We start from the raw sequence: 19,126 nt of genomic DNA, 5'->3' as shown, positions 1-19,126 counted from the left end.
CTAGGAACATAAAATATACTATGTGAGCTAGTGCAGGAAAGATTCTTTTAGTTTTAATGGGATGAATTAAAAATAGACAAACAACAAAGACAGAAGAACCCATCCCAAACGTGAAACACCAGCATCCCATAAAAGAATTTAAAAGTGAGTGTGGTATTGGCCTAGTGAAAATTCCAGTCTTACTGTTGGAAGGGATGACATACATTTTGGAATATAAATACCATTTTGACATGAAAAAACACAGAAGGAAAGAAAAAAACTACACATTAATATACATAGAGTAACTTTCATTTTGTTATTCGTCAATGGGTCAGTGATGTCACAGTTCCCTAGTCACTGAGAAGGTAGATTTAAGCAATTTATAATCCCACTTTCACTAAAACTGCTTTAAATGTAAGCACCTCTAAGGGCTGCTTCTGGGTAAAACATGAGAACACCACATGCATCACAATGGGTGAGGTACCGAGGCCACAGAAAGCTTTGGATTCATTGTTCAGCATTCTAACTAGGTAATACCATGATTATTCCACCTTATTGTAGAGATGCCACTTGGCCAGTTTAATATTATAGATATAATATATTTTGCACATTGGACAATGAGTTCTGTATGTTGTTGTTATTGTTGCTGTTGTTGTGTGCCTTAATGTCATTTCCAATTTATATTGTCCCTGTCATGGGGTTTACTTGGCAAGATTTATTCAAAGAGGAGGGGTGCCTTTGCCTTCGTCTGAGGCTAAGAGAGTGTGACTTGCACAGGATCACACATTGTTTGTTGTAGCTGAGTGGGGATTGGTCTCCAGAGTCATAGTCCAATGGCCAATCCGCTGCACCACACTTGGTCACATTCTGATTACTGTGTACAGCATGACCTCTCACTAACCTGAGAAAATAGTCTCTCTAGGCATCTGGATGTCTTCTAGCATAACACTGTGGTCAACTTCTACCAGAAATATAGGATTCTTCATTATTTGCAATTTTTGCTATCTGGGTAAATCTGGGTATGCACACCCACAACCTCAATGTATATGGGGGTTATGCTGTACTTAATTTTTTAGCATTAGCTGTTTGTGAGATAGCTTTGGTACTCTAGCAAAGAGAGTTTTTAAAGTTAAAAAATTAAATTGCAGAGGTAGGATCTAAACTAACATGACACCTTTAATGAAAATTTAGGGATGGCAAACAAATTGTGGAATTACTGAAAGACCTTTTCCATTGGCCATAATGCAAAGAGAGCTAAATTATGATCTGCATAAACAAAACATGTTGTTTTCTAATAAAGAAATATTTTATCAAGACTTTACATAGATAATGAGACAGTACAGACCACCCCTTTCAGGGTGGTTTGTAGGTGCCCGTTTTTGGTCTGGAGTGTGGCCGTAGTAACTAAACCGCACAGCAACGCTGCAGACCAAAAAAGGAGCCTCCTAGAGCGGTGCCTTTTGGGACATCGTAAGGGCTGTGTCTCTTCCTGTGCATGATGTGTGGGCGGGGTGGCGCTGTAATGGCACTGCCCATACATCGTAAGGCTCAGCAGCACCCAAGCCAATAATAAAAAATCATCATCCTGCAAACACTTGTGATGTATTTCTGGTTTGTCACTAGAAAGATTGTTTTAGGCCTGAAACAGATGGGCAAAAAGTGCTGGCTTCAGGATGGATTGGGGTGTGGCGTGCAGATGACACCCCCCAAAGCAGCTGGAAGTCATGCCAAGGGTGCAATGTGTAGGGAAAAGCTGCTCCTGTTGGTGTTTCATTTGGGACCATGGTGGTGACCTGTTTGGTTGCTGTTGTTGTGTGCCTTAAAGTAATTTCTGACTTATTTTGACCCTGTCATGGGGTTTGCCTGGCAAGATTTGTTCAAAGAGGAGGGGTGCCTTTGCCTCTGAGGCTAGAGGCCACTGCAAGCCACTGTCTGCTTCACTCCTTAGTTTATTCACCTATGTGATTAAAAAACAGACAACGAAAACAATTAAAACAAAAGAGGTCATCAACACTAATATAACAAAGTATTTTATCTCTTTTATTCCCCTAAAATTCCAATCAGACATAAAAAAATACTACCCCCCCCCAAAAAAAACCCCACCAAGTCCAGAAATTGCAATGATATGAGATACTAAGTAGTCTTACATAAAAGCCTATGTGCTACCTAGGAAGGGGATAGGGGTTGGCATAAAATTATCATTTGATATATTAAAAGAGCAGTTTATTCAGAAAATAATTATAAATTAAATTTACCTTTTAAAGGGGTGAAACAGACTGCCCCTGAAAGAACTGGGTTGGAACCCCAGTCTGCCCCCCCCCCAAAAAAAACCCTGCAAAATACCACTCCTTTTTGAGCCAGCAAAAAGCTGGCTTTTCCCTCCCCACCACAGCTTTACAGCGCTCTTGCAGTGTGTGGTGTGTAAATGGTTCACTGTTGGAGCACCCTGAAGCTGGCTCCCAAGGTGGGTGTTGTGAAGCTAACTTCTGGGCGTCTTGAGTCTGTGTGTCTTGTTTACACCATGCCTCTAGGCTAGCTGGAAGCTGGCTTTTCATGCCAGTTTGTACTAGCCCAAAGTTAATTTTTGTTAAAACAGAGATCCTCAAGGGTATCATGAGCTATAAGGAACCTCTTTGGTTTTCCCTGTTTATGAGGAGCAAGCAACCTGCCCACCAATAATACAAAAGAAACCACAAATAAAGCAGAGAAAATTAGTGTACATGAATTATCAAAATCCAGCGATCAGAGATCAGAAGCAATGTTATGGTATCATCCAATTTACAACATAATCCTTGGTTGAGTCAGTTCACCTCTCAGTTCAAGGAAAATAATCCAGTATGTTTGCACAGAACCCAGTATGTTGCACAGAGAATGTGAAATCAATGTGGGATTTAAAAATCCTGACATTTGACCTTTCATAAATTCAGCACTCTCTTACAGTATAGTTATGTTATGACATATGTTTGTAGCAGATTGAAGATTTAATAGTATCTGTTTGGCAGTTGTTTTAAGCAGGTGATGGCAAGGAGGATTGGGAACACTTCTTTTGTTGGATGGAGCAATAATCCTGGCATGGTGTTTAGATGAAACCTACGTCCAGTTTTCACAGTCTGCTTTGCTGTGAATTATTTCCGTTACTTCCCCCCCCCAAGAATCTTAGGGGCCATTCAGACTACGTTTTAACCCGGATCATGAATCGATCCTTGCACATGAAGTTCATATTCACCCCAAATCTGTCACAATCCATTTCGAGGCATGCACAAGCGTTTTGTGGCAAATGCCTCTTAGCGCGGGTCATTTGGAATCGGGGGGGAAAAGCCGCCTCTTTTGAAAAAACTCAGGTTCTGTGAAATATGAACTTGCCCCCGGTCATGATCGGATCAAGTTCAGGGGAGGGATTTAGGTCAGAGGGAGGGCAGTGGGCAGGGCATTCCCTCCCCATCATCGGAGGAGGATGATAATGATGAAGGATCCAGGGGAGACAAGAGGGCCATGAAGGGCAGCGTCGGAACTCTTCCTTTTAAACCGGTTTAAAGAGCTGCATGGCGTTCCGGGGTTAAATACCCCAAAGCACTTGCTTCCGGAAGCATTTGAGAGGAAGGCCCCTGATTGTACCCAGTTCCCTCCAGCGCAAATGGGCCAGTCTGAATAGAACCATAGAATCATAGAACTGTACAGTTGGAAGAGACCACAAGGGCCAACCAGTCTAACCCCGCCATGCAGGAAATCTCTGACAGATGGCCATCCAACCTCTGTTTAATGACCTCCAGGGAAGGAGACTCCACTACACTCTGAGGGAGTGTGTTCCACTGTTGAACAGCTCTTACTGTTAGGAAGCTCCTCCTAATGTTGAGGTGGAATCTCTTTTCCTGTATCTTGCATCCATTGTTCTGGCTCCTGTTCTCTGGAGCAGCAGAAAACAAGCTTGTTCACTCCTCATCCAGACAGGCAAGCCCATGCTCCTGCATTTGCTTTCATTAGCAAAATGTTGCCCTGCATTTATTTACAATTTATTCTCTGTCTTGAACATCTGAGATTGTTATTAATTGGAAAATGGCATTTAATAAATGGAAGCCCCATTTAAAGATGGTAAAAAGATGAAGCCACATTTAAAGATGCTAACAGTGCATGTGCTTAATGCAGACAGAATGTGAAACATGATGTTCATCAACAGTATGCTTTATATATCACATTACAGAAATCTACAAAGCTTAGTTGGTTATGTCAAAACATCACAGAGGGTGGAAGATGATTTTTGTTGGTGTCACACATCATAAATTAAATTAAATACATAGAAAGATTTCCAGAAAAGGCAGACAAATAACTCCTAGACTCCCTTCCTTCTGTTTCTCCCCTCTACAAAAAGTACTGATTTAGTTGGATGCCAAATATTTTCCCACCCCAGTACTGTATCCTACTGCTAGCTTTGGAACAGAATAGAAAGAAACAATAGCCCCTTGTGATATAATTTGAAATAATTCATGTTCAAATTAAATATTTAGCTTAAAATTGTTGGAGTTGCATTACTCTGCTACTCCCCTTTCAGCCCGTCTGTCTTGGGCCTGAGTTGCATGTCATTACAGGTAAGAAAAAAAAAAAGCAGGGGAGTATAGTTACTGCTCACCTATAATATGGTTTGTCTGCTAACCCCATTGAAAAATAAACAAAATATCCCTGGTCCAAAACACACTGCAGAAAGAATTTAGTTTGAGACTGCTTTAACTGCCCTGGCTCAGTGCTAGAGAATCCTGAGAATTGTAGTCTATTGTGGCCCCTAACTGACAGAGAAGACTCAATGTCTCACAAAACTACAGTCCCCAGAATTCCCTAGCATCCAACAACCTTCACCAGTACCAACAACAGCCAAACTTGCTTAAAGCAGTGAAGTTATTGATTATATAGAATGAAAATGTCAGACAGACTTCTTAGAGAACTCTGAAAGCCAAGCCTCAAACATCAGGTTAAAAGTAATCCTTTTTTCTCTCCCGCCTTCGAACTTGCCCGACAGTTACCCCCTCCTGCTTGCTTCCCAGGCTTAGCTGGCGTGAGAAACCAGTGACCTTGGACAAGGTATGCAGATTCTCCGCATAATAAACAGTGCATTCCAAACTATTTGCAGTTATCACGCCAAAGCACATCCCCTATAGCAAAAGCAATTCCCCCTTAGAAAGCAAAGTGGAAGAAACGAATACATCTAAAGCAATTACAACAATAATATGAAACAGAAATAAAGTGGAATGTGAATATTGGTCAGTAATTGGCTTGGCGTTCTGACAATCTGCCCCCCCAAGCTTATTTACACAATTTAGGTTTGTCAGGGTAAGCCACATGAAACTCATGAATCACCGTTCAGCATTGACATGGTTTACCCCAAGCCACTGGCCATAATCAACTGGGAAAGGTGTCCACTGGACCAGATATCCAAGCCCCATTTTACAACCCTAGAGTCAAATTTCACAATTTACGAAATGTTCTTCCCCTCAATGAGCAATGGTAGTGGAGCAGGTTTTTCAGTTCATCTTCAGTCCTACTTCCCGCAGGCTTCACCAAGGCTGAAATGAAAGGTGGGGTTTTAATGTTGTTTGTACATCTTAGAGGTCCAACTCAGCAGTCACTTCACTAAACAAGTCTTTTACAGCAAAAAGGACCCACAAAACTTGGGGCCTAATTTTTTACAAAGGCACTCTACACTTTAAGTTCTTGGTGGACAGAAACACCCAGTATCCCTCCTGGATGTCCCAACCAGGCTACGGTTGTGATAGCAAAGCGCTTGAGCAAATTTTGGCCTGTTTCAATGCCTCCATCAATTTTGGGCAAACTGTACCCAGACATAGATTGATCCACTTTCCAACTGGAAAGGATCCTTGGAGCAGGGGATAGTGATTTGGGAAACCAAGGCTCATAGCCAAAACACCACTTGAAAGGAAGAACATCCCAATGCTGGCATGATAGATACGTATAAATGCAACCTCACAAGCATGGGGCAGCAATAGTCAATCCAGTGTCTAAAGTAGGTAATTGACATAATAACCTTAAATAGACCTCCAGGCTCCGAGTAACCCTTTCCGACTGACCGTCCGTCTGGGGGTGAAAAGCGGAGCAAATGCTAATTTGTGCACCCCAACTTGTCTTGCAAACACCTCCAAAAGGTGGGACGTGAAGGAACCAGCCGCGGCATAGAGCGTGTCTGGCAAACAAGGGAACCTTATAGATTTTCAATGAAAAGGTCAGCCAATTTAGATGCAGTGGGGACCCCCGTTGCAGCCCACAGAGTGGCACTGTTTTAGAAACAAGTCCGAGAAAAACACCACCCAATGGGTCTTTGACCGTTGCTTGCTGGCAATCGTGATGAAGGTCATTGCAGGTGTGCCAAGGCCTTGATGGGGTCTCACAGGCTGCAATAGTGCCACTCGGCTTGCCTGTGTGAGGTTTGGCTCTGGCACAAATGGAACATCCCTTAAATAAGCCCAACCACTTTAACGAGCCTTGGACCACCCAGTATTTTGAACTCAGGTGTCAAACCTGTTTGTAGTGAAGCCCCAAGACCTGCAGCTTTGACATCTGACAAAGTTCAAGCACTTTAGACCTGAAGGCCCCGGCACATGATATTTCCCATCTTTGGTCCATATCCCCTGTCTGAGCATTGAAGTTCAGTCTTAGGCCTGCCAACTTCCTCACTCGGTTTCATATGCTTCCAAAATCTCTCTCACCATGGGGTCTAGGGTTTCCAAGCGAATCTCCTGCTCTTCTTGGTCTGGAGCGAGTGGTCACCCTAGCCCCATTGTTTAGAAGAAACAGAGTCTGAGCTCCCCGATTCCTGTTGTCCTCGGCCATTCATTCATGGACAACCCATCGCGAGCTAGCGATTGTCTTTGCCAGAAAGAAAGTTTTAATGGTGAAGTATGAACTGTAGAAATTCTTTGGCTCACCGTCTTTGTTTTGGAGTCAAATGCTTTGGGTTTGTAGGGCCTCTTAATTTATGCGGTTATGATTCCACAACTTCAAATGGGTGGTGGAGCCCCCTCCAGAATTGCCTGCCACACCTCCAACGCTCTCTTAATGTGCATATGTCTTTCCCGCTCCCAGCATGCAACCCTTTTGAGTTTCGAATCAAAGCGATTAACAAGTAGGCGCAAAGGCCTGCAGTTTGCCTCGAACTGTCCCCTCTGCATGCAGAACTGGCCCCACGGCAATCATCTGAGGCGTCCACCTGCACAAGAAAGGCTTTTCAGGGTCTGGGTGCTTTAACACAGGCTCAGTGCTGAACAATTTCTTTAATTGTAATAAAAGCCTCAGTGCAATTCCTTAGAGTCAATTCACCTTGTAAAGGGTTTATCATTCGGCTGCATGTTCCTCACATGGCTGGCTCCCACTGAGGTTGGTCCGGCCCACCTTAGTTTCAAACAAGTTTTGTGGATTGGGCAAGTGCAATTTGAGCAAAGTTGGAATGAATGCCTTATAGAAATTGTTGCAAATCCCAGGAAACGTTGCAACTTGGTTTCGTGTTTTTTGTTAGGACCAGATATTCATAGCATCTTGGACCTTGTGCGGTGTCATTTGTAGCCCCCGGTTGGACCCCCAAAAAAATGTATTTCCTAAGAATTCCAGACTGTGGTGTGAAATTCGCATTTAGACATGCTTGAACATACAGTTTGTTGTCTAACAGCCCTTTGCAATACTTTTTTCGTACAGGTCCTTCACATGACTGGAACAGTTGGGGTGAATAGATGAGGATATCAATCCAAATATACCAAGCACACACTTCTTACAGCAATTCCTGCAGCACTTTCGTGGAATCAAGCTGCATAAAACAAATGAAGCGCCCCCCCTAAAGAGAAAATGAAGGACAGATATTCGAAATGCCCCCAAGGGTGCAATGGAATTGGTCTTATATAATCCCCTTCTTTGATTCTTACTCTAAAGTAAGGCAGTCCATCAAGGTCCAATTTGGTGAAAATTACCTCCCCGTGTGCCAATCTGCTCACATGTCCTTCATTGAATGCAGGGGTATGTTGCTGACAAGTGCTGGATGAGCATTCAATTCTTTGTATAATCTGTTGTTACAAAATCGGAGTGTCCCATCTGTTCTTTTCCCTGAAAGAACACTGGTGCCCCAAAAAGGAGACTTGGAGGGAGCGAATAAAACACTCTAATTGCCAAATTCTTATTATAATAGAACTCCTTCAATTCACCATCTCCCTAGGAGTCATTGAGTTAGACAGTTTTTTTTGGGGTTTGGGAGTGGGGCCCCGGTGTCAATTCTATAGCAACAGTCCTGTGTCCTGGTGGGGGGGCAGGAAGGTAACGACTCCGTTTTTCCTTCAAAAAAACACCACCCGCAATCCCAAGTATGAAGAGACCCATGGGAAATTTTCCTCCATCTCCTGAAGCTGGTTGACGGACCGATTTTGGTGAAAGGACCATATAATAAGTCACCGCTGTGGCTCGGTGAGGGCTCCCTCCCCAGTTCCCCGCCGAGGCTAACATAGGCATTGCTGACACCCAGGGTCGTTTTGAACACAAACTGTTTTTGTTCCAATTGATGAAATGGGTTGTGAAAGGCTAGCCATCTATTCCCAACACGGCAGATCGACAAACCCCTGGTAGAGACCCACCACAAATCGGATGGATGTATCCAGTGTCCAGCAATCTGAAGATAATCTGCTAGTCTGGTAACTGCTAGGTTTTCCCTTCCAATGACTGTCCATGCCATCTGCTGAGGAAAAGGATTACCATCCGGCAAAGGCTTCCATTTCAATCTGGAGAGATTGCACAAGTCCTCTACTGATCAGACATCGGAGTGCATCCCGAGTACTAGAGCCGCCAACAATGGGCTCTGTAGTCCCTGTTTATTATTTATGTCCAATATGTAACTGTCAAGGTAGTATATGGAAACCTCCACTCACCAAGTCCGGAATGTCATTGGTCCCTGACCGGTCCAGCTGGGGGCAAACTGTCATCGGCACCTGCCGTGTGCGGCCGCCTGCTGGGCATGCCCTTTCCCTGGCTGCCGGAGCCTGTTTGGCGCCAACCTTGGCCGCCTTTTTGAGAAGGTGGACCTCTCCAGGAAAACAGGCAGCAATCAGGTGGCCTTTTTTTCCACAATGCCAAAACAGAGGACAAGTCTCATCTCGGCGTTGTTATTCTCCAACATCCGCCGAAGTCTTGGGTTTGACCTCGATCGGCCCGGGGCCGTGCGCCTTCCCTTGATGGAAAGCTGGCCCCTGCTGTGGCCAGCTTGATCCGCTCCCTAGTGCCTCCGCTCCCCTAGCACAAACAATTGCCAGTCTTGGAGGTCCGTTGGCGACTCCTTCATCAGGATCCACTCTAGCAGGTCTAGTGCGCGGAGCCCATTCATTGGAACATGGGCGCGTCATCATTGGTTCCGGATATCACTGAATATTGGAAGGCCACACTCCGGAACTCCAACACGTAACTCGGCCACCGATCTGCTTCTCCTGCTGCAAAGGTGGCGAACTTGGGCTTGCGCCCTCTATCAGACGCGGAATGGGTCCTCGAACCTTGCACGAAGAGCATCATGAAAAGCGGCCAGGGACCAAGGGCAGTTCAGTGCACCGCCAAAAAAAATCGTAAGCTGCACCAGCATTGGGCCGCTTGTGGCCCTGCACAGTCGAACCGGCCACGCATCATCACCATGTCTCTCGGCTTTCGTCTGGGAAGTAGTCCCCCGCGCCCGCATGTGTCCCGCCATCTTGCGCGAGGAAAGAGGAAGCTTGTTCCGGATGCCCCGTTGAACTTAGCCCAACTATACCACACACAGCTCGCGCACGCCTCTGCTTCCCCACGGGAATACTGGAAGGTTCCCCCCGCTCTCGCTCTACAAGGCGGCCTGAGGAGTCCTGGTCATCCTCGTCCTCACACCTCCGAGTCGGCGTCCTCCTCCATCCAGACTGGCGGGAGCTGCTCTGGTGGCGGTCGGCTGGTGCATTCCGGCCTCCTGGAGTCGTTTCTTTCCTTTTCTTCTTTGGGCATCAAAGGGTGGCCAATCATCTCCTTCAGTTGGCGGATGTCGTCTTTGATCCTGCCACCTTCTTCCGTAAGTCCTCAGGTTCCGGGGCTTTGCACATAGCTTCCCCAGTCCTTGGTCCAGGCCGTCAGTTTGCGGCAGCCCTGCGGTGTGCTCCCATCCCCGCTGGCAATACCACCAGGCCCTGGTTGGTCTCAGGCCGTCCCTGTCTTGGGCCTGGCTCCCTGGCGCCCTCGACGCCGGCCTTTCCCTCAGTCCGAGGGCCTCGGTTTTCCTTCACCACCCCGATCTCCAGATCGGATGGTTCAACTTGCACCTCCACCCAGTCAGGATGACAAAGGTCTCTAACTGGTAAGATCCAACAACCTCACCAGTAACCAACACAGCAACTTGCTTAAAGCAGTGAAGTTTATTGATAATAGATGAAAAGTGGTCAGAACAGACTCTTAGAGAACTCTGAAAGCCAAGCCTCAACACAGGTTAAAAGTACCTTTTTTCCTCTCGTCCCGCCTTCTACTTACGCCCAAAGTTTACCCCTCCTGCTGCTTCCCAGGCTAGCTGGCTTGAGAAACCAGTTGACCTTGGACAAGGTCGCAGATTCTCCGACTAATTAAACATGCATTCCAAACCTATGCAGCTATCCCGCCAAAGCATCCAATCCCCCCTTAGCAGCAATTCCCCCTTAGCAAACAAGCTGGAAGAACTACATCTAAAGCAATTACAACAATATTGAACAGAAAAGAAATAAGTGATGTGAATATTGGTCAGTAATTGGCTTGGAGTTCTGACACTAGCATGAGCCAGGCAACTTAAAGTGGTCTCAAACTGGACTATTTTTTCAGTGTGTTTTGGACCCTGTTGCAATTAGTTATTAATGTAAATAGAATGGTCTTTTAAACTGTTACCCCGAAAACTTTCTTCCTTTCTATAAAGCGCAAGTGGGGGAAAGTATCGGACCCAAAAGCTACTCCTTGAACAGTCATTCACTCACAGGATACACTGACGTGTTGTTCCTTATCTGCTCCTTAAGTGGAGATACAGTTTCACCTTACATTGTCAAAGTTTGTGATAAATTACTTCTCTTGTTTCTTTGCAGTTAAACTGTATCATTGAGCAATGGAAGTCATCAATGGTGAAATGCAAGTCTAGTCCAGAGCAAAAATTTCTACGGAGGTGCCAGCATCAGAAGATGGCATGATGGGAGATTTTCGCTGAGTTGTCAGTACAGATAACTAGAATCCTCTAGGAATTTCCTCAGAAATTTTGTAGGGGTGAGTTTTGTTACATAAGAGAGTTGACTATCTTTGCATTTCACATAACAGTATATACCCAGTCCTTGTATTTCTGATTATGCATTTGTTTTGGATAAGATCCATGTGGAGACAAGACCATCTGACTGAAAGAAGAAAATGGGAAGAATATCTTAGAAATCTGCATTCCAAAACTAATCCAGCAGTAAGAATCATTCATGCTCTATACAAGGGCAATTTTAATTGCAGTATAATTCTGGCTAGGAGTGAGGACTATTTTTTTTCAGTGATATAATATGTATTTATTTTTGAAATGCAAAGTTTTCCAGGGGGGGGGAGGGGAATGCTATGCACCATGAAAGGTTTGTGCAACTAGTGTTACATTTTTTTTTTAAAAAAAAGGCATATTCAGCTTGGATTCATGCACAGTAACTAAAAATCATGTACATAATGACAGTTATCAAAAGGATCCCACTTTATATATGTGCTTTGCTTGGAGTGGCAGCAAGCAGGTCAGGTAAGTCGTTAGAGGTCCTATTGGTCCTAAACACAGTAATGCCAGTCACTAATTGTTGTTGCTGGAAGCAAAATTTCAAACTAATGATGTGGCCAGTATGTGGAGCACAACAGTTTGAGCAGAGCTTGGAGTTTACAACAGGACGGGAGGCTCTCAATTTCAAAAGAGAAAGATAGCGAGGTCAATTGAAAATTCACGCAATAACGTGATTACTTATCACACCTTAAATTTGCTGTAATGGCCTTCCCAAAAGCGACCCAGATTTATGCAAGTAAGCCATCACATCGGTGGGTTGTTCTTAATTGTGAATGGCATCCTTACCATGCTCAGTGTGAGACTCCAGGATATTGGTATCATAGCAGATTTAGGCGAGTGAAGAGAGAGGAACCAAGGAACTCAACAATTTACAAAAGAGGTTGGAGGGGTTGGCAGGGAAAATGGTTGAACGAACATGCCTATTCACGTTAAAATGAGCATATATTCACTTTTTCACATTAAAACGTGAATATAATCGTTATCCAATAGCTCCTCATCCATGCCTCTTAATTAGCAGGCAGCAGCCCCCCCCCCCCCCAGCAACTGAGAACAAGCGGTAAGCAAAATTGAAGCAGAATTGCAGCGTGACTTCATGGAACCCCCCCCCCTTCAGATGGGGTGGGTGGGAACCAGGACCAAAGGAGACATGCCATCACACACACAATACACAAAACAACGCGCACGGAGTGCGAGTGTGCCTAGCATTAGGGTTTGTGACTTTGCTATTCACCGAATTTACTCAACTGGTGGATTACACATGAATTGCTTCGGAGCGTTCGGACTGCCAGCGATCACGTGTGGTACCCTTTCGCACAATAACTGAATATGCATGATGGCATCAGGATGACACTGCATTATACTTCAATTTCCGTCATGTAGATCCTCCTTTGTGCTGTCTTGAGTTCATAACATGTCAATTTCTCATTTTAGAGAATCTTTGCCGATTGCACTTTTCCCGGGATAGTATGTCAGTCAGTATTTTGTTACTTTGTAAAGGAGTGTTTTGCTTATCAGAAGGAGGAAAGAAAATTTAAAATTGTAACTAAACTTGGGACATACAAAGTAACTTAACCAGACTGAAACAATGGCGGGATACAGACCGCCAATTTGGGCGGTCTGGCCCCGCCCTTTCCCCGGAGATCGGGGCTTCAGTGGACACTGGCAGCCGCTGAGGCCCCGATCCGCCGCTTTTTCGGGCTGCGGGGAAGCGGCAAAACCCGCTTTCCCGCCAGCCAGAAAAGGGGTGTCCCTGGGCTTCAAGCCCAAGGACACCCCGCGGCAGGCGGAGAGCAGAGAAAGGGCCACTTGGCCCTTTCTCGTTTAGGTCCGCTGGGCGCAGCCTTCAGACGGCTGGCCAGTGGACTAAACCCGGAAGGACTCTGAAATGGAGCTCCTTCTGCTCCGTGTCCAGGCGCACTAAGCGCCCTGGCGCGGAGCTAGTACGTCATGGACGCGCCGCCCCGTCTAAAGGCAGCGCGGCCATGACGTAACTCACGGTGGCGGCCGTGCGTAAGGGCCGCCGCCGTTTAGTGCGTGTTGCGCCACGCAACTAGGGTTGGGCGGTGCGGAAGCACCGCCCTTTCGTAACCCTAGTGCGTGGCGAACACGCACTAAACTGCCGGTATGTAACCGGCCAATGTATCTCAGTCACCCAGTTGCTTTACTAATGTACTTTATTATGGTATTTAGTTGTACAGTGGTCCCTCCACATTTGCTGGGGTTATGGATGAAAGACCCCGGTGAATGTGGTAAAACCACAAATAAAAGAATACTATTCTTTTTACCTACATTTCTATTAGACATCTTAGAGTACTTTGTAAGTAAGTGTTGCTTGCAAAACATATATGCAAAAGAAGCATTAAAATGCAACAGGCATTAATATGTTTGTTCTACTTTTTTAAATATATATATATATATGTATGTATGTATGTATGTATATTGTTAACTCCAAGACAGCGGGCAAAGTGTGGTCTGCAAGTTTCATGCAGCTCTCAAAACCATTTTTGTGGGTCCCAGGATCCCTTTGAAGTAAAACAACGAACAAACAAACCAACAAAAAACAAAAACCCTACACTGCCTGTCACTTTTCTCTTCAAAATTGCACACACTCACATTCATCACATATTTTATCCCAAATTATCCTTGCAGAATATCTTGTGCCAAATAACCTCTTTTAGTTGGTTGCTCAATGGCAGAAAATATAAAGAAGTCAATGTAATGGGAGAAAAATCTTTGCTAACAAAAGATTACAAATCTTTTCCTGACTTACAGTATCAATCAAAACTATCAGGAAGAAATTATACCTGAGGAAGTTGGATTAGATGGCCCTTGTGATGTCTTCCAGCTCCATGATTTTGTGATTCTTGGCATTTCCTCATGACTCCATAGAACAGATTGTGGACTGCATTCATTTCTTGGGGAGGCCCCATGTGTCCCTTGCTTTCTGTATCCTCAAAGACCCCTAATCTTGATTTAATAAAAAAACAAAAATAAAACAATAGCCTCTGGAGGTACAGAGTTACCCCCACCCAGAACAGCCAGAATTGTTTTTGAAAGAGACCAAGAAGGACTGGAACATCACTTTCTTTTGCTCAAAATGGGGGTGGCACAGTGTGGCATACATGGTCCTCTAATCCCTGCCTAAGAGCCAGATCACATATGCACCCATGTGTGGGATCCTACATAAAGTAAAGCAAAGGTGTAAGCATTTGCCTCTTTATTCCAACTCTCCATAACAAAGAATTTTTCAGTTTGAATTAGGATCTATGCATAACACAGAAGTAAGCCCCACAACATAGAAGGCTCTTCCACCTACATGCCCTTTTGCAGTGTATGGACTGCATGAGTCAGGTCTTTTCATTTAGAACTATCTGCATATATTCTCCAGTTAATGTTCATGATAAAAACTGTTGCAGCATAATGGCTAAAGTCTAAATCAAGCATCTTCCTCTACTGAATCAATTGCTGAATTGTAAGTGATACTACTGGACTTGAAACCAGCAGATTTAATCGTTAGTTCATTCTCTACTAAGACATTAGTCCCATTGAATTCAGTAACATTTACTCTCAGTTTAAGTGGGTATAGGTTTACAAACTCATTCAGGAAAGCCTGATTTCAGGTCAGCCTAAGCTATCCTTTTCTGCAAAACTAAGATAATGCCAGGATCCAATAATTAAGATAAGCACCTATCCTATGGTAAGATTTACATCAACAAGGTAATGTATGTGAAGTGCAAATACTTTGAAAATTAGACTGTACATATGAATGCTAAATATTACCATTAAGTTTTTCTATAAGATGTGCAAGCCAGATTCCCATGTCCATTACCTGGCATAAAATATGGGCCAGGTCCATGGGTGAATTTGCTGTAAGTTTTAATAACATTTTCTCTCCAAAACTGTGAGCCTTTCTTGAAATTAAACTTTAAGTTAAAGCATGCAACATCTTTGAATAGGTCCCTGCACAGTAACATGAAGCCATATACAAACCACTAGCAATGGTGAAATATTACTTCCTGAGTAACAGAGAAGTCCTATCTATTTTTGGATCCTGACATAATATTTCAGGAGAACCTGATTGAGTGGTGCCCTGAATGAATGGGATCGAAGGAAGTGTGCATTTCTACTGGAGATCTTGCAATTCTCTTATATGGCCTAAAGGACATGTTTACCATATGGGGTAGTGATAATTAATTCTAAATATTGCTGAGTACAACAGACTAAACAGTTATCTTTTGTCATGGTCCTACTTCATAATCCTCTCCATTGACGCCCCCTTGTCATGGGGGAGAGGCTTGCGTAGCCTAATGAAATTGTGAGCTATTGGCGGAGGTATAATAACCATTGGTAGGGCCTCCCATGTCAGACAGGTCACAACCGAAGGGTCTGACCAAGAGCGCCAAAGGGCAGGATGGGCTCTCTAGCCTTATGGCAACCATCCTAGGAGAAGGAAAACTCTAATCCCAAACCCAGGCAGATGGTGCTCGTTTAACCCTATAAGATCAACCATCTAAGAGAAGGAAACTCTAATCAAACCTACAACTCGAGGACCTCGCTGCCACCGTCATGCTTGTCAAGGCCTCAGCAGACGAACTTCTAGTTTAAAGGGTGAGGCCAGTTCTGTGCACGCTGCGCTCCACCAGAAAAATCCATTGCACAGGCTTGAAGGATACATCCAACTTCCAAAAAAGCCCTGTAGTGATAGGCGAGGGACGAAACGGCAGGTGTAAAGATGCACTGGAAGCCGCAGACCCAACCCTGCATGCAGGCAGTTCAGGACTTTCGTCGCTTGAGACTGACCCGGCGATGACAGTCTTGTTCAGCAGCACCCTGAATGACCAAGTAGCCTTTTTAAAGGAGAGCACTGCTTGCTCCATATGGAGAGGGGCCTAGAAAAGGTGGCCTAACGAAAGCTCATCCCCAACTACCCAGTTGGCTAGCCACGGCCAACAGGCATCTTCCGATGTGGTCAAACAAAGACAAAGAAACTAAGGCACACATCAGCCCCCAAAGGTGCAAAAAGACTGACGCTTGCATGCTGGAACATCAAAACCATGCAAGATTCTGCAGATAGTGGACATCCTGAGCATCGTCCTTTGTTCTGCTCTCTACATTTCTCTTGCAGTTGTCTAAGGGCAAATACCATATCTGTAGTGCTCCTATTAGCTCTAAGGCCACATTGGCTTTCAGGAAGAAGGTCTTCTGCAATAGCAGGAACTAATCTGTTCAGGAGTATCCTTGCAAGGATTTTTTCCAGCGATGGGGAGCAGTGTTATATCTTGATAGTTTGAGCAATCGGATTTTTCTCCTTTTTTCTTATACAAGGTGATGATGACTGCCTCTCAGAGATCTGATGGCAGTTCACCTTTTTCCCAGCAACTCACAAGGAGCTCATGGAGTATACCACAGAGTACATGACCTTCATGTTTCCAAGCTTCAGGTGGAATTCCATCGATCCTGGCTGCCTTACCTTTTTCATCTGCTGTATGGCCTTAAGGGTTTCTTCCAAAGTGGGAGCTATGTCCAATTCCTTTTTCATTGGTTGTTGTGTCATATGTTGAATAGCTGAGTTTTGGACTACACAGTTGGCACTAAAGAGGCTTTGGAAATGTTCAGCCCATCGGTTCAGAATGGAAGCTTTATCTGTAATTAGTGTTTGACCATCTGTACTGTATAGGGAGCTTTGGACCTGATATGTAGGTCCAAACACTGTTTTAAGAGCTTCATAAAATCTTCTCGAATCATCCAGATCTGCACAACGTTGTGTCTTTTCTGCTAAATTGATCCACCACTTGTTCTGAATATCTTGGAGTTTTTGTTGGAGTTGACTACATGCGAGACGAAAGGCTGCTTTTTTACATGGCAAGATGGCTGGGTGAGGTGTGCCTGGTGAACAGTTCTCTTCTTTGCCAACAGCTCCTGGATCTCTTGGTTGTTTTCATCAAACCAGTCTTGATTTTTCTTGAGGGAGAATCCTAAGGATTCTTCTGCAGATTGCAGGATGCTGTTTTTGATATGTTGCCAAAGCGGTGTAGGAGAAAAGTCTACAGGATGGTCTTCAAGTTTTGTTTGCAAATTTGCCTGGAAGTTGCTTCTCATGGCAGCTTGTTGAAGATTGTTAACTTGGAGTCTCCTCTTTAGGATGCCACCCCTCTTAGGTTTAAACTTAAAATTAAGATTTAGTTTACATCTTAGGAGGCGATGATCTGTTTGACATTCTGCACTGGGCATCACTCGGGTATGAGAGACATCTCAAATATTTCTCTGGTGCACTAGGATATAGTCAATGATGTGCCAGTGTTTGGATTGGGAATGCATCCATGTTCTCTTCAAGTTATCTTTCTGCTGAAAGATAGTGTCTGTAATAGTCAGCTGCTGTTCTGCACAAAACTCTAGCAGAAGGCATCCGTTATCATTACAGTACAGTTTCCAACACCACGCTTGCCTAAAACACCTTTCCAGGCTTCGAAGTTCTTTCCTGCTCTGGCACTGAAGTCACCAAGGATAATGATTTTGTCTTCTGCAGGGACCTTTTGTATAATGTGGAATAGGTGTGAGTAGAATTTGTCTTTCTCCACAGGGTCGGCTTGCAAAGTTGGGGCATATATACTGAAGAGAACAACATGTGGGGGGTGTAAGGGGATAATGCAATTAGAATATCCTGTTGGCAAGGTTTTGAGTTTGGAGGCAATGGAGTTTTTGATCATAAAGCCTACACCTGGTTCTGATGTTCCAGCATGCATGCGTTAACTGTTTGCACCTTTGGAGGCTGGTGTGTGCCTTTGTTTCTTTGTCTTTGTTTGATCGCATCAGAAGATGCCTGTTGGCTGCATCTAGCCGATTCAGTAGATGGGGATGAGCTTTCTTAGGCCACCTTTTCTAGGCCCCTCTGCATATGGAGCAAGCAGTGCTCTCCTTTAAAAAGGCTGCTTGGTCATTCAGGATGCTGCTGAACAAGACTGTCATCTCCCAGGTCTGTCTCAAGTAGTGATGTAAAGAATATTCTTCAAAATTCGAAAACTGGTAGAAATAGCTATTATTTGAAAATTTCGAAAGCATTTTAAAAAGAAGAAATTCTGAGCAGTTCTCGAGCAATGAGTAAGAATTTTGATTTTTAATCATTTCCAAATGAAGTGAAGAGACGGGACCTTTCAGCTGACAATTCAATGGTCAGGATTTGCTTATTTTTTTAATTAATATTTTTATTAGTTTATATTAATACAATATTTATAAATTACAGATTACAATCTCAGCACAAAAACATATCCTTTACATCACCAGTTGTTCTTCGTGATTTTGCTTCCTGTCTTTTTTATCTTCTTTTGTGTTGCTTACTTGTCTTCTTTTTGCTTCTTGCCAATAATAATATACAACCATATCTGTCTCCTAAAAACATATAATTATATTCCTAAACAAGCCAGAAATAGAGACTAAAGCAAAAAAAATATTTATCCATAGATTGTATATATCCAGACGTATTCTCCAAAATATATCATATAAGTATAGCCTTGTTTACATTTAACTCCCATATTCCTTTCCTGGACTAATACAGTTTACTTTATTTAGATAACCAACCTAGCCAGGTTTTCATCCAGACACCATCTTTTTTTCAGAAACATCACTAATTGACCCCATTCTTTTTCCAGTTTATCCTTCTCCCCATCCCCCAATTTACATGAAAGCAGGTCTAGTTGTCTTATATCATTTAATTTCATTAACCATTCATCTATCTGTATCTTTTCACTTTCTTTCCAGTGTCTAGCAATCACCATCCTAGCAATGTACAGTACAATTTTCCAGAATTTCTTTTCCTCTTCTGGCTTTAAAAAGTACGTCATATTTAGTAAATATATCTCT

The 19,126-nt window shown here is 43.8% G+C and overlaps 1 protein-coding gene across 1 annotated transcript in view; it reads left to right on the top strand.

Moving 5' to 3' along the window:
- Positions 1-19,126, top strand: part of NTMT2 (N-terminal Xaa-Pro-Lys N-methyltransferase 2) — a 44,679-nt gene that overhangs the window by 939 nt on the left and 24,614 nt on the right. Inside the window, 1 exon segment of the mRNA XM_042464366.1 lies at positions 11,064-11,140. Coding sequence (XP_042320300.1) covers positions 11,064-11,140 — 77 coding nt within the window.

This window comes from Sceloporus undulatus, chromosome 4 (assembly GCF_019175285.1).
Source record: "Sceloporus undulatus isolate JIND9_A2432 ecotype Alabama chromosome 4, SceUnd_v1.1, whole genome shotgun sequence".
NCBI classification, from domain to species: domain Eukaryota; kingdom Metazoa; phylum Chordata; class Lepidosauria; order Squamata; family Phrynosomatidae; genus Sceloporus; species Sceloporus undulatus.
This window is presented reverse-complemented; position numbering and strand designations above follow the sequence as displayed.